Genomic DNA, 16,243 nt, shown 5'->3' on the forward strand with positions numbered 1-16,243 from the left:
TAAATGCTTCTTTATAAAAATTCCCAAATACACAAAAGTTAATGTCTCATAACTATGTTTGTATGGCACCAATTGGCCTGGGCAACTAAAAGTAGCTCCTGGTTGCTGTTGGTGTCAAGGTAACCAGGCTCTCCTAGGCTAGAAGCAGAAGCTAAATAGCTCCCAGCAATTTTGAACCCTGGAAATGTACCCTTTTCAGATGTTAACAGCTAAAGAAGGGGCCCGTCTGGTACCAAAACCTCAGGTTTGCACTTAATCTATTGGCACAGTAGAACTGTACAAAAAGCAACATGCACAATTCCTACTTGTCATCACAGTGATAATCGTGCATTAACCTCACGGGTACAGGATGGTGCCCCTTTTGATAGAAACTAGCATCTCATGCAAAATAAAAGAGGTTTCCCGGTTTTCACTTGGTGTTAATTGCTTGAGACCTATCAGGACCTGCCCTGTTCCAGAAAATAAATAGATCTAAACCCGTCAGTGTCGCATCTGCTAATAGGAAGCACCCCATCACCTCTCCAATGTCTGGATGTCCAAAAGACCAGTGAAATTATTAAAAAAATAAACAAGCAGATGAACAGGTTATGTACAGGAATTGATATAATATTAACATGCCACCAAAACATCTGGGCGCTGTGTTTTAGATGTATTTATTTTATTATTTATTGGCCATTTGAATGGCACCTATACACAAGTGTTTCCAGGCACCACAAAACAATAAAAAGGAGGCCATAAGAAAAAAAACAGTAGTAACGGTTGTACTAGAACTTGTGACATTCTTACTGTGCAAGTGCAGAGACAAAGTGCGGGGGCTGGGGGGAGTGAAGTTAGGGGGAGGGCCTGGGAAGGGGTAAGGAGGGAAGTGCAGGAGTGGGGGAATGTGGGGGATGAGCAAGTGCTGAGGGGGGCCACGGAGGGCAAGTGCCAGGGGGCCCAAAGCAATGAGCAAGTACTGAGGGAAGCCATGACAAGCAAGTGCCAGGGTAAGTGGAGAGGGGGGGAAGTTTGATGGACGGGGTGGACCAGATTCAGGCTAGTCCAGAAAAGGTGCCCGGGGGCAAGTGCAGGTTTTAACGGATGCTGGGGAAGACTGGTCAGGGAGGGTCTGGCCCCAGTAAAACTCATGAGGGGCCAGTCGCAGAGGGACATTATCAAGGGGTAGGGAGGCTGGAGGAGAAAAAGGAAGGTCTTGAGAAGTTTCCAGAAGTTAAGAAGATCTGGCCCAAGTCTGAGGGGGGCAGGGTGGCCGTTCCAGAGGGAGGCTCCTGCCGAGGAAAGAGATCTACCTCCCACTCTCTGCTTGAAGAAACATCTGACCGGCAAAGAGTTGGAGCTAGAGGACCAAAGAAAGGGAGGTATTTAGGGAGAGAAGGCTGGATATAGCGAGGTCCCAGATAGCCTTGTGGATGGTGCAAATGGTCTTCAATTTAATCCTTGCGATCGCTGGGAGCCAGGGAGAGATTTCAGGACTGGAGAGATGTGGTTCCTGGGCATGAGGCCAAGGATAAGTCTTGCAGCCCTGTTCTGGATTAGTTGAAGAGGGCAAAGGGAGGAAAGAGTCAGATGGAGGAAGAGGCTGTTGCAGTAGGTAAGCCTAGAGGGAACCAGAGCTCTGGAGACATTGAGCTTCTGGGAAAAGGTAAGGAGAGGAAGAATGCCTCCGAAGAGGTGGAGCTGAAAGTTGGGCTTCTTGGCAAGGTCTGTGATGTGTGAGAGAAGGAGAGAGGAGTCAACAATGACCCCAGGGGTTTTAGCCTCATAAGAGGGTGAAGGGCGGGGGACCAAGAAGGATGGCTAGAGAGCAGGGGGGGGTGGAAGCAGGCCGTCCAATGAGAAGGATCTCAGTTTGCTGGCTATTAAGGCAGAGATCATTACAGCACCACACCTGAATAGCAGTCAGGTATGAGAGAGGAAGGAAAGGATGGGAGCTCTAAGGAGAGATGTGTGTCAGCATAACACTGGAAGTGAGGAGAGAAGGTGGAGATCAGGTGGGCCAAGAGGGTAAGGTAAATGTTGAAGAGCCATTGCGATAGGATAGAGTCCTGAGTAACATCAAAGGTAGAGTGAGGTAGGGGCGTGACTAGAGAGCCATGGAATAAACCGTGTCTCTGTGTGGCTCCTGAGGATCCTTCACTATCCTGTTGCACATGGACGTCTAAACGAACGTGTTGTGACCACAAACCAAACTACTGCTGTGGGAACATGTGAGGCACCCAAGGACGGTACCCCAATGAAGATTTGTGAAGAGAAACTGTAGCTAGCATGGAAATCGTTCCCCGCAAATCCCAAGGACAAATTCCCAAGATGGCGCCCATCATGAACAAAGGATAATGTTGGACGCCTGAGATACGGAACGACACCGACACGGGACTGGTCCAGCCTGTTGCAGCAAATGACTGGAAAGCACTCATAGCTGCACCACATAAGGATACCCAAGCCCGGCGCGGTGGCCCATGCAAATTACCGTCAGAGAATGCACAGTAGGATTCCTCATTACTGAGGCAGACGCGGTGTGGTGGCAGACCGACCCTCTGGGTGCGGTGCGTGGCTGTTTGACATTGACTGTGGCCCGGGCCGAGGACCCCAGCTGGGCTGTACGCTGAAGGAGACACAGGAGGCACTACTGTGACGGATCGCACCACTGAAAATGGGTGCTGTTGAGGCTGCGTGGCTGGGCGAGATGTGCTGGGCACACGGCGCTTGCAGCTCCACTGTGGCAGCCCCCACGCTCGGCAGGGGCAGTGCAGCTTAAGCAAAGCATCTGAGCCTCATAACAGTGGGAGCGGGAGGCTGGCGTGAGCGAAAGCGGAATTGACAGTAAAGCAGGAGCCCGGAGCGCACAGGGATACATTGTAGCCGCACCAGCGTAACGCTTGCGGTTAAGTGCGAATATACAGCGAGGATTGTTGTCGGACACAAATGAGCAACGTTCGTCCTTGAAGGAGTAGAAGAGCGCCGGGGCGGACACATGAAGGGGAGTGTGGCATCAGCGGACGGGGGTTCAGTTGCCGAATTGTTCCGCCCATGGGCCCGCATGAAATATTACAATAGCGCGTCCTTAAAGAAACGTGCACCGAGTCACAATCCCTAACAACTGCCGCCAATGCTAACCAGGGAGCCCAGATGTTGGCCCTATGCCTGAGAGCAGACAGCTCATCCTGAACGAATTATAAACAGTGCAGAAAGGCGCCCTGTAGGCCCAAATAACAAACTTTATAAGACTGTAGGGATGCATGCAGTTGCATGTAAAGACCAGGTGGCCTGAGGCACAACGGCTGTATGCCCGGACCGGGCAACTGTGCTGGGTTGACAAGGACCACTGCTGCGGTTGGCCTGTTTAACCCTGTAGCCCCAAGCAAGTGGTGACACATCACAGTACTGCTACACAACAAAGAATAGTGAAACAGGGCCAACGTTGAAACGAAAAACCAACCAAGTAAAAGGTGCAGCCATCGCTGGCCCGTGGCTGGAGCTGGACGGTCCTCCCTTGGGGTGCAGTTTGCTAAGCGGAGTAGTGGACATTGGAGCAGCGAATACAATACTGGCGCCAGATTAAACTAACTGTGCGCCCTGAAGCTTGTGTATGAAAAAGCAGAAAGGGCAAACAAGGTGGACTGTGAAGGAAGCAAGCCGAGTGACCGCCGGCCATAGGGCGGGAAGCACGGACATCAGAGCACTGAAGTAGGAAACCGGCAGACGCACGGTGAGACCAAAACGCATATCCCTGAGACCTGGTGGCATACACTGAGCCTAGATAGCAGAGTAGACAAGCAGTGGACAATAAAGGCAACAAGATCTGTCCAAAGGGGTGAATTGGACACCACACAGGGCAAAGCATATCGAACCGATAGAAGGGAAAGCCGCAGTAACGCAGCGAGAAGAGGCAGATTGTGCTTGCATCTATAGGGAAGCTGAACGGGTGGGAAACACAGCTATTGCTAAGGACTCATCCGGCAGGCAGAAACTGGACCAGCATAGCTCAAGAAACTACTGCAGGGGTGCAGGGCCGCCCTGGTAGTGGACTACAGAAAACAAGTGATTCCCTGCCCCCCGGGAATAGGCCCAGAAGTGCCACAGCTCAAGACACGAAGAGGCCCGGCTTCATCATAACATCCACGACTCGGCTACGTACACACTAACCCTCACGGCCTAAGACCACGATGTAGGGGACGGGCAAAGCTTCTCTGGGTACTTAGTGGATATCGTACTCCAGATACTTAGAATCAGAACAAGCCTAGGTACCAAGATATCATCTAAACTTCCCAAGTCCAAGGGGAAGCAACGCACACTGGAGGAATTCACGAAAACCCCGCAGGCGACAGAGGGGGCTAGGAATAAATATAAGAACCCACTGGTGGACACAACCCCTACACGCAATGACCAGCAGATCCTGGATGCAATCTCAGACCTAAAGGCGACGTGGGAAAGGAAGCTTGAGGCAGCCACAGCCGAACTCAAGGCAGCGCTGGAGCTCAAAGTGGGTGCAGTACAGGAGGAAGTCAACCTCTCAGACAAGATGTATGAACAATAGCAGAATGTACAGACGAGCTGCAGAAAGAAGTGACCACAAACACAGTGGCCCGCGCATCTCATGCCTCGGAGATCCACATGCTGAGGCAGCAAGTGAGCAATCTAGAAAAAAGAGCAGAGGATGCCGAAGGGCGCGCCCAGAGGAACAATGTGCGCATAGTGGGCCTTCCGGAAGGGGAGGAAGGCCCTAACCCAACTGACTACGTCGAAACCATGTTGCTTCAGGAAATAGGAGGTGGGGCCCTCACTCAGGGATTCGCGGTGGAGAGAGCACAGAGCGCTCACAAGGAGACCGCCCTCTAAAGTCCCCCCCAGGCCAATAATCGCCAAGATACTGAATTACCGAGACAGGGAGAAGATCCTGGAACACTTCCGGAAAGGCGGCACTATACAAAGAGCATCTGCGATCATCACAGCGTACCCAGACTATACACTTTTAGTGCAGAGACGGCGACTGAATTGTGGGACTGTGAAGAAGAGACTGGGCGAAGCAGGTATTAGGTATAAACTGATGTGCCCGGCAAAACTGAAAGTGTTTCATAAAAATAAGGCTCTGTTCTTTGAGACCCCGGAAGACGCAACGGAGTGGTTGGATGCCAAAAATTGCCCGGGGGAGTAGACAGCCGGAAAGAGGACTGTACGGATAAGTGAAGCCTGTCCTGAAGCAGAGGTGCTGTATAAGCTGACTTTGGGACTTGAATATAAGACAGGGTAGGATGGTGTTGGGAATAATGGAACACAGGTTGAGCATGTAGTATTGATTGTGCATAACATAATGTGGCATATAACGGGAGACGTGATGGACTCACTCTTATACCCCAATAGATAGGATAGTTGGGTTGCCGGTAGAGTGGCAACCCCCTGCTGTGTCCCTAGTGTCGGCATTGCCGAATAGGTACTAAATGCGGGTAGGCCTGAGATCCAGGGATGGAGCTGGGAATCAGTTGGGAATGGGGAGGGTGGGGGGAGGGGAGGGAGTTGAAGGATGTGTTGGGGTGTTAAAGGGAGGGACGAGGGAACGTTGGGAGTTGGAAGCAGGTTGGGGCTGGGAAAGCAGGGGCTAGTGGGGGAGGCTGGGGCAGTTGGAGTAAAGGGGAATGACAGTTTAAAGTTGGAGAGCGAGCCTACAGACATGAGCGATGGCCTGCAAGCAAAACCTGAAAATCTGCAGAAGGAGGAGCGGGATGGTATTGGATAATGATGGACCTCAAAGTAATCACTTGGAATGTCAGGGGGCTCAATAGCTACCTGAAAAGGAATAATGTTATGATGTATCTGCGCAGACAGAAAATAGATATAGCCCTAATACAAGAGACCCACCTCACAAAAGAAAGATTAGAGGTTATCCAGAAGAAGTGGAAGGGGACGGTTGTCAGTGCAACATATTCAGTTCACGCTAGAGGGGTGATCACCTGGGTAGCACCGCATGTCCCATTCCAGTTATTACAGTCCACAATGGAAGCAGATGGGAGGATGGTTGCAATAAGGGGGCTGGTGGAAAATACGGAAATATGCATCATAAGTTCTTATGCCCTAAACCAGGACACTGTGGCATATTTCAAGACCCTGTACACCAAATTGAGCATGTACTTGGGGGGGGGGGGAGGGTTTGGTGATCTGGGCAGGAGACTAACTGCACACTAAACACGAAAGTAGACAGATCGGATAACAAAATAGACAGACCCACCCCGGCTGCCAGGGCACTACATTCATTGTTGACAGACTTCAGTTTGGAGGATGCATGGAGGATGTGCCACCCGCAGGACAGACAGTATTCACATTACTCGGCCCCACAAAATGTACACACTAGGCTAGATTATATGTTTGTCACACAGGAGCTGATGGCAGAAATAGTACAGATAGAATACAAGGCAAGGGTCATATCAGACCACTCGCCATTGGTCCTAATATGGCAATACCGACCTGCAAGAGCAAGGATACCAACGTGGTGCCTCATAGCTGAGGCACTAAAAGATACAATGTTAAGAGAGGACTTGAGCTGTGGGAAGCGTTCAAAGTGGTAGTGAGAGGGATAGCCATAGCCAAGACTAAGGGACTACAAGGGGGGGATATTAACAGAACTACAGGAAGCGGAAAAGGAGCTAGAAAAAGTGATGAGTAGAGAGGGCAATACTAAAGAAGATACTGAAACCATACTCAGGCTGCAACAGAAATGTGCAAGACACTGGGAGAGACTGTGCAATCTAAACTATAGAAGGTATGTAGAGAGACAACATGCGGGAGGAGATAAACCAGGGAGGATGCTGGCATGGTTATATAAAAGTGAGACCCCCCCAGAACGACAATCGGAGCAATAACGAAGGAGGATGGGCATGTAGAGGATACCCAAGAGGTTGTGAACCTATGATATTCCTAAAATACCATCAACAACTGTATGGGCATGAAGGGGGAAGCGACCGCAGGGAAATAAGGGAAACACTGGAAGACAGGTATGCCACGAATTAGCGCGGAGGAGCGAGGTGATCTAGATGCTCCGATTACCCGGGAGGAATTAGAGGAGGTCGTAGTGCAGCTACCCACTAGCAAGACTCCGGGGGCCGATGGACTCCGTAGTGAATTCTATAAAATGTATAGAAATGAGGTACGCCCCCCGACCCTCTGCTTTTAGCAATGCCCAATGAGGCATACGAAACAGGAAGGCTGCCAGAGTTCCTGAGAGAGGCGATCATCATACCGCTCCCTAAACCCAATAAACCTAGCAAAGACTGCGGATCATACAGAACGTTGTCAATGCTCAATCAAGATAGCAAAATGCTCACAGCGATTCTGGCAAACAGAACGAGACGGATCATTAAACTAATACACCCCCGATCAGACTGGATATGTCCCACATAGGAATATATCCAATAACCTTAGACGACTTCACTGAGTTATAGAACCTACAAAAAGGGAAGCGGGCGAAATTGCAATTGTATCGCTGGACGCAATAAAAGCCTTTGATTCAGTTAAATGGCCTTGGCTGATTGCAGCCCTGTCCAGTTATGGGATAGGTCCTGGGTATCTTAAATGGGTTAAACTGCTACATAGCGCAACGCTGGCCAGGGTTAAAACGGTAGCAATAATATCGGAGAGGTGGCAACTTAGTAGGGGTACTAGACAGGGATGCCGGTTGTCCCCTATGCTGTATATCTTAGCATTAGAGCCCCATGCGATATATCTAAAGGCAACAGCATGACATAATAGGGATTAACATAAATGGGGAACCGCACTTAGTCTCCCTGTACGCTGACGATATGCTGTTGTATTTACGATACCCTGAAGAAAACCTCCACTATGTTTTGGAAGTAATGGAGCGATTTGCGGTGCTGTCTGGCATAGCAGTGAACCTCAAAACATCATGTATATTTCCGCTGGGTAGGTATGTTGGGATCCCGCGAGATCAATTACCAGTTTTACAAATACCGTGGGAGGTCAACACGCGAAGATATTTTGGGATAGACATCTACCATACGGTGGAGGCAGAGCACCAACATAACACAGAGAGCGGTCAAGGGCATCGAAAATAGTATGAAGTTCTGGGTAAGGCTCCCCTTGGCTATGAGGGGAAGAAGGGCAGAGGGGCAATGCTGAAAATGGTAGTTCTGCTGAGATTATTGCATTATTTTGGGAACATACCGTATCTGATACCAAGACGATTTTTCGCTAGGATGCATAGCATATGTAGGGAATTTCTCTGGCACGGGACAAGGAGAATCACCCTTGTGAAGTTACAAAATTTTTATGATGAGGGGGGTAGAAAACTGTCAAACTACGAGATTTACTATTTAGCGAGCCAACTACAATACGTGGCAAAATGGCTATCAGAAGACCCAACCTCAGAATCTAGGTTGTTTAGACAGGACTGTGCCCATTCTTCCTGAAAGAAATGATATGGTTGCCCAAATCGGATATGGAAGAGCGCCCAGAGATGATGACATTGGGATGGAAAATATGGCATAGGGCCTGTAAGATAATGGAGAACCCGACCCCGTGTTCCCTGCAAGTGCCACTGGTTGCATTGACGGGAAAAGAAGGCCAATTAAGGAAGATGGTCAGGAAGCACTGGGAACCGGTAGGGATAGCAACAATGGGAGACATGGCAAGAGGGGAGGATAAAGGAATTTGGGATGTTGGTGGAGGAAACGGGGTTGCACTCGGGACAATATATTACATACCATAGGATGGTGCGGCGACATGGTCTGCAATAGTACTAGAGGAGCAACCCGACACTGTCATAAAAGTAATATATGATATAGCAGAAGGAGGGCACGAAATATCCAGGGTAGAAGAGCTGGTGATGTCCAAAGTGGGGAAGGAAGTGGTAAAACTGAGACAGGACTGGGAGGAAGAAGTGGGTGTTCCTATGAATGATGGGACGTGGGAGCAGGCCCAAAGGTACCACAAGAAAGTGTCAAGGATCGCAAGGCTACAACAAATACAACTGTCTATAACCCACAGGGCTTACATGACACCCCAGGGGATAGCTACATTTAAAAATACAGAAGGACAAAAATGCCCCAAATGTGGCGAAGAAAACGCTGGGATGACGCATATGTTCTGGGCATGCCCAGAAATGTAGAAATTTTGGGGAGAAGTAGCCCATAGATTAGAGGAAAAGGGATTAAAATAACTGTGGAGATAGCATGGGCATGTTTGGTAGGGGGTTTTCCCAGACCACGTAAACATGTAGGTAAACTAAAGGATTTGGCGTATATACTTGCGAAGCGTTGAATTGCCATGGGATGGAAGGCATGCCACAAGCCAAGAATAGAAATATGGTGGAAAGACCCCCAGAAATGGGCAGAAGCTGAAACTGCAGTATGGCAGGAAGCTAATAACGTTGGAGGGGGATGAAGAAGCAGAAACCCTGACAGTTTGGAAACATTTAATAGCCACACTGTTTGGGTCGACTGAAGACTGGTCGAGCGACCAGGACCCAGCAGAGAATACAGGAGAGAGAACCCCTCTGCAAGACAAAGACTCAGATTGCGAAGTGGTGTGGGCTCGGGTGTGGGGGGGGGGGGGACGCAGTAGACATTGTTTGAGTTGCATAGAATTCAAAATATTGTAATATGTACTGCAAGTTTGGATGTTTGGTTGTTAGTTTTATTGATTTTATTTCAAACAGTTTTAAAAAAAAAGTAGAGTGAAGTGGAGGAGAGTAAAGGGTGCAATTCCACTTGGGAGGGTCGGTTTGAGAGGAAGGAGGTCCACCACGTCAGTGCCCGGTCCGTGATGCCAAGGGTATCACAGAGACGATTTATAAGGATGGCATGATTAACTGTGTCAAAGGCAGAAGATCGAAAAGGATCAGAGCAGGGAGAGCTAGAATCCAGGTCCGAGAGCAGATCTTCACGGGTGTTCAGGAGAGTGGTTTGTGCCACTGGATGCTCAATGCCGAACTGGTGGTCGTGGAGGCAGCCAGCCACTTCGGTGTGGTGGGATGACCAACTTCTTTACGAGTTTGCCCAAGAAAGGGGCGATAGAGATTGGGCTTAAGTTTTTCGGGCATGAATGGACTGCAGACATCTTTTTGTAGCAGATGGTGCACAAGGGAGTGCTTGAGGGGTTGTGGGAAAAGAGCCAGTGGCAAAAGGAATGGTTACAGATGTCAGCCAAAGAAGGGGCAAGAGAGGAGATGTTGTCCTTGATAGATCTGGAGGAGCAGGGGAGCACCTGTTTGGAGGAGACTTTCATAGAGCGGACTGCTCTAGAGACGATCATCCGGTGTAATGGGAGAGAAGGAGGATAGTATGGAGGTTTCAGGGGGCCGAGGGAGGCAAGAGAAGAGCGGGGTCGGAAGGGGAGTAGATGCCAGTGAAGACAGGATGTTCTTGAATTTTGGTGGAGAAGTGGGAGGCCAGTGCATTGGGCCTGGATGGGAAGAGGAGAGAGGAAAGTGCAGTAGGATTGGCAAGTTCCATGCAGATTTTGAAAAGTTCAGCCGTGTTATTGGTGGCACACGTGATTCAGGCTTGGGCTTGAGCCCTCCTTGGTGTGGATGGTGAGACGATATTGTCTTTTGAGCAGGCGGCAGGCCAGTTTGTCAGAGGATGTACCAGAGGCCTCCCACTTCCACTCAGTGGCTTTGCACTTGCGTTTCAAAGCCACCAGGTCGGAGTCATACCAAGAGTTGCATTTGGAGGCAGGCTTCATGTGAATCCTCATGACCGGGGCAAGGATGTCCGGGGTGTTAGAGATGGAGAGATGGAGGTTAGACAGAGCAGAGTCAGTAGGCGAGGCAGGGGTGGGAGGAGGGATGAAGGTGGCAGCAAATGCAGCGACTGACACACTTCATCGGTTAAATGATGGAGAAGGAGCCTGGCAGTGAGGGTAGAGGCATAGTCTGGGGTCCAGGGAGCCCAGGGTGGGAGAGGAGGTGAGGGGAGAGTGGTCAGACCAGGAGAGAGGAGTGGTTAGAGGGTTGGAGAGATGGCGGTCTGTTGAGCTGAGAGCATCCAGGGTGTGTCCGGCAGAGTGGGTTTGGCCGGAGGGAAGAATTGTGAGAGAAAGTGTCACAGAGGTCGCAAAGAGTACAGTGGCCAAATCTGGAGTCAAGGTTGATGTTGAAGTCCCCAAGGAAGAAGAGGCCAGGAGAGAGGAGGAGAGGTCCGCCCGTCCCGAGAGGAAAAGGGAAGTAGGTCCAGGGCTCCTGTAGATAGTGGCGAGACTGAGGTAGAGGGTAGAAGAGACAGACAGCCTACAGATGAGGCATTCAAAGGAGGAGCAGAATGGAGTGGGAATGATGGTGGCTGGAACAACTCAGGGAAAAATCAGGTCACTGCGCCCCCAGACCGGGAGGGTCTAAGATTGGACAGGATCTTGTAGCCCTCGGGGAGAAGAGTGTCAAAAGCAGTGATAGAGCTGGCCTTGAACCACATCTCAGTGAGAGCAAAGACGTCAAGGTCTTTGCAGAGGAGACAGATGTCAGAGGAGTGTTTGACAGCGGAGTAGGAATTGAGGGTAGCTAAGTGATGCTGATTGCCCCCTTTAAATGTTTTCCGAGTGGGTGAAGGGGGAAGGAGTGGGGATGGAAGGCAGTGTGGAAGCAGAAGAGGGAGAGGGGAGTTGAAAAGAGACGCTTAACACCAGTCAAGAAGGAGAAGGTGGGCTGAGAGCCCTGGGCTATGATAATGCCATTCCGATAGACAGTGATCCTGCACCTGGATAAGAAGTGGGCCAAGAGCACTTCTCATCTGGTACCACCATTAATGGGGGAGGAAGAGAAAGTGGAGAGGACTGAAACCATATGTTGAGTCCATAGGTCAGGAAAAGGAACAACAAAGAGAATGTCAGTGATAGTGTGCCTGGAGGAAGCATTGGCATATGTGTAAGCTATGGACAGACCAGGGTTAGGGACCAGGAGAGCCTTCTTAAATGTTTGCCTTCCATGCTTCGAGAGAGAGGTAGGATAGGTGATGGAGAAGCAGTTAGAAGAGATAGGAGGGATGGAGAGCACCATTAGGGGTGGGGATCAAGGTGTAGAGAGGAGGGAGAAGGACAGAGCTGCGCACTGCATGACAGAACTCACCAGGCGGCCTAGCAGATTTGAATTACAAAAGACAGTCACAGGTACCCAGAGCAAATGCCCAAAATCAAAAATCATTTACAACAGAAAATGCCCAGAGCATAACGATTTAGTGCCAGATAGTGTGGCCAGGAAGGAGGCAAGAGTGGCCCTTGGTGGCGAGGTGTTCGTCAAAGAGCGCAAACGGTACATAGAATGCAATAGGGGGGGCAATGGCTACCTTATTGTCAAGCGAGTCTGGGCGCCACAATATGCTCTGGCGAAGAACAAGCAGGGACAAAGCAGTGTGCAGGCCGGTGATCACAGTCCGACAGGGGATTTAGGTGAGGGCCTATGGTACGGGGCTGGCATTCACCTGCCGACTCCCTGATAGGCCGTAAGTAAGGAGGTAGTGCAGTCAATCACTGCGGTTGCTGCCTCGATACACAATGCAATCCAGTGCATGTGTTGCGGGCGACCATCTTAGAAGGGTGGATGGGCCCACGAGGATGCAGACCCAGATAGACCAAGCAATTAAATTGCCAATGCCAATACTTGTAGATGCACAAGAAATTATGACGAGATGGGCAATTTCACTTCGTTTTGTGGAGGAAGCGCTGCCTGTTGGAATCGAGTCCAAAAGATGGCGCAGTTGGTACAGTTATTGGCTGATGTCATGTTATGTGAATTTCAGAAGCTGTAGTAAATACGAGGAGTGTGTGCTGCAGAGAGTTCTATAGGATGGCCTGCATGCGATACATTCATTTCAATGTATTTGTTAATGTAGTACATGCAGGTCATTAGATTTGTTACTGAAGAAAGCCCTCACGTCAAGGACTTGTGTACAAGCAGAAAGAACAGGACAAGCAGTATCGAATGTCAATGTGTTCAGCCTACAGAAGGCGTTCCTTCTTACTGGTGAGCAACAAGCAGGACAAGCGTAAGCAAACCATCATTCTTGGCATGAGACATGGACCAATTTTATTATGTAGTCTATTTGTCAATCAATTTACAGCTCTATTAGCAAGGGACCACCTTGTCCCTGCAACGTAGCTACACCAGATAGAACGTTCAACTTTATTGCAAAACGTGTAGCTCAATTAGAATCTCAGACTTTTGTTTAACATTATCTGGGATACAGAAAAGATGGGATACTTTAAATTACATTGTAAGTTACATGGTTGCTATGTTGTAACTTCTCAGATATTGTGTCTTCTTCCATTTCCTGTTGAAATTCCTGTAGAGCACAAAGGTAGCATTGTTCCCCCAATGCTAAAACTATGCCCAACAATAAACATTGGCTAAGCCCATGATTTTAGCTTTGCTAAAGGGAACTGCTTCAGTCGTGCATGCCTTCTCCTAGGTCCCAGACCTCTGTGGCTATAGTCGGAAGCTGCCATTCTCTGACGACGGAGCGGCCATACTGCATGCCCACTATGAATGATCCAAAATGGTTGATACCCGAGGCACAAGGCAGTGCAGCCAAACACACAGGATCTAGACCTGCCTATATACCAGCCTTCCTCTCTACCCATCAATAGCATTCACTTCTCGTATAGGTATCGCTTTAGTCAGAACTAAGAGAAGAAGGGGATGCATGGCTAGTATTCACTTTTTAGACAAAGAAGGATATTCAACGTAAACATTTCTCTTACCTGTAGGAAGTCCCAACGTAAAGTATTTATCAGGACCAGGGTTAAAATGGACGATCCGATTCCGGATATATTTTGCAGCCCATTCGCTAGCCTGGTTGTAGTCATCCAAAATAATCAGTTTCATTGTCCCTTTTGTTAAAATAAAAATATATATATTGATTGAGGAGATGGCTTCTGATGCAAGTATCTGGTTCCTGTGTTACCCGTAAAAGAGAGGGATTGCCCCCCCCCCCACTTCACAGTAAGGCAACAGTATTACGTCACGAAGGAGACTGTTAAAACATACCAACAAATTGTTAATGTATGAACCTAAAAACAGTACAGATGTATGGTGTTTGGCAATATAGTGCAATGACACAGTCTAGCAGTAGAACATGTATACAGCCGTCCAAGCCCGCTTACTCTTGAGCCAGCTGTTTCATAGCAGTCAGAAACCTCATTAATCAGGCAGATCAGATTAATAGATGGTGGGGAGCCCACAGAATATAGCAATAGCATAGATTTATTCCATTTGGTTACACTTTTAAAATGGCAACAATGCAACTCCTTAACAGCTTTTAAAGCGTCTTAATTTAGCAAGCAACCAAGCCACTGCTGCCAAGGGGCCCCATGTCACACGAGACACCTTGAGCTAAGCCTGCTTCTTTACCTTGCAAGCTGGTACTTGTAGGCTAATACGTCTAATGCGGAAAACGAAACTACAGATCCCAGTTTGCAAAGGAACAAACACAACAGCTGGCTGAAGGTATGGGGCCTCTTAACTGTTAGCAAGCGCAACCCCAAGTTGGAGCAGCTCCCTCTAACCCCCAATGTTGGCCTTTTGAGCAACAGAGTTATTTTAAACACCCACTCTCCTGCAACCTTATAGCCATTTGGTTTAATTTAAATCGCACCAACATTTAGGTGTTTGATGAAACTGTAAAATGTTTGGGAAATGTTCTGTAAATATATTAGTAGTGTTTAAATGTGTATATTCACCCTTGATAATAAACATTGCACACAAAAGTATGGCGGGGGTGGGGGGTGGAAACTATTGAAACATAAGAGCACAATTTTAAACTAGGATGCTTACCTAGCAGGCTACAAAAATGGCTGTATTTGGACTTCCAGCCCACAGTACATGGGGAGTTCTGGAAGGACCATGGGGCTACTGCGCTGGCCAGCCTCCCACTTAGCCAGGGAGCAGGTGTATAAGAGGAGTAGAGACAGCGAGGCAGGCTTGTCCGGCTCCAACACACCGCAGGCGGCTTAAAGAAAAGGCTGCCACCAGTTCTTTCTGGCACAACAGGAGGGAGTGCTGTTGAGTGAAGGAAGTTGGCCGGCTCAAGTTCCAGAGGTGGGCTCAACTTGCTGTGCCCCTTATTCCAGAAGCAAATCTTCAGGTTGGGGATGTAGTTAATCCATTTAAATTTTAGCAGGTTCCCTACAGAATGGGAATTTGGCCCAGAATCACAATCCTGAATAATGCAATCCAGCATGCCACTTCTGTGGCAGTGGCAGCATATCTGTGCATTCTCTCTCACAGGCCGCTTCATATTGGGTTTTCAATTTCAGGTGCAATTTGAGAGGGCATTTGAATTTTTTGAGGTTTCTTTTCACTCTTCATCGTGCTTTACACCACCCACGTAGCACTAACACTGCACTTCTATGATCATCCAAAAGCCTTTCTACAAATATCCGATGCTGTGAATGCTCTTTGGGCGATAAACGCCATTCTAGAACTTGAAACAGCTCAGTGCAATCCAGATCCTCCTGCGAGAAGCAGCAGTCGGTTTAAGAGAACTCGCTAAACTAGTATTTGTAGCGATTCTTCAGAGTCATGGCCTAACTGAAGATCGCAAGTTACTGCTTTGGCTAAATCTAAGATCACACAGCACAAGTATGAGCACTAGGACCTAACAAACAGATCCTATGAAAAGCGAACATCAAAACAGATGTTAGGGAAAGTTGAGGGTAGACCCTCAGGTGCCAGCTCCTAGAGAAGCTCAGTTCCCAAAAAATCTTAAGTCTGCCAAAACACGATCCCAAACACCTGCACCAATTCCAATTGGTGCTGTTGTGATGACAATAAGACACAGCAACATGGAACGAAGAAGGATGGAGACAGGTTTATGCTGCCAAGTTTCCACTAGACTGTTCTGCTCCCACGAAGAAGGTGTCTGGACTATTTAGTATTTAGCTCTGATGTCAGGTTCCAGAGCCGGCGATGGGCAGCGGCCTAAGCCTCATAAAACGGATCTCAGCAAAACAGAAGTACTGACTTAGGATCATCAAATCTCCTTCAACATTTACATTAAACTGCAATGACCACACTTATAAGAAAAGAGACCCAGTTCAAAGGGGGGAGGGGAGGTTAGCAGGACCATTTCATAGATTTTATGTGGAACACGTTCCTCGATGTAGCCATGGTCAGTACCCGAGACATTTGAGAAAGTCTAGTCCATTTTAGGGTGTGCAGATATGCATTCTAAGAAGGATGCACCTGTTAGTTCCCATTTGTAAGAGGATGTCGCCCTCAGGATCTGACGATTGGGCACATGAAGGATGT

General features: G+C 48.7%; 1 protein-coding gene across 1 annotated transcript in view; it reads right to left on the reverse strand.

Annotated features, from left to right (window-relative positions):
* GNPDA1 (glucosamine-6-phosphate deaminase 1) overlaps positions 1 to 16,243 on the reverse strand; it is a 142,009-nt gene that overhangs the window by 95,251 nt on the left and 30,515 nt on the right. The window contains exon 2 of the mRNA XM_069652471.1: positions 13,696 to 13,824. Coding sequence (XP_069508572.1) covers positions 13,696 to 13,819 — 124 coding nt within the window. The 5' untranslated portion in view covers positions 13,820 to 13,824. The remainder of the gene's footprint in view (positions 1 to 13,695; positions 13,825 to 16,243) is intronic.

This window comes from Ambystoma mexicanum, chromosome 3p (assembly GCF_040938575.1).
Source record: "Ambystoma mexicanum isolate Mex_15411 chromosome 3p, UKY_AmexF1_1, whole genome shotgun sequence".
Classification (NCBI taxonomy): domain Eukaryota; kingdom Metazoa; phylum Chordata; class Amphibia; order Caudata; family Ambystomatidae; genus Ambystoma; species Ambystoma mexicanum.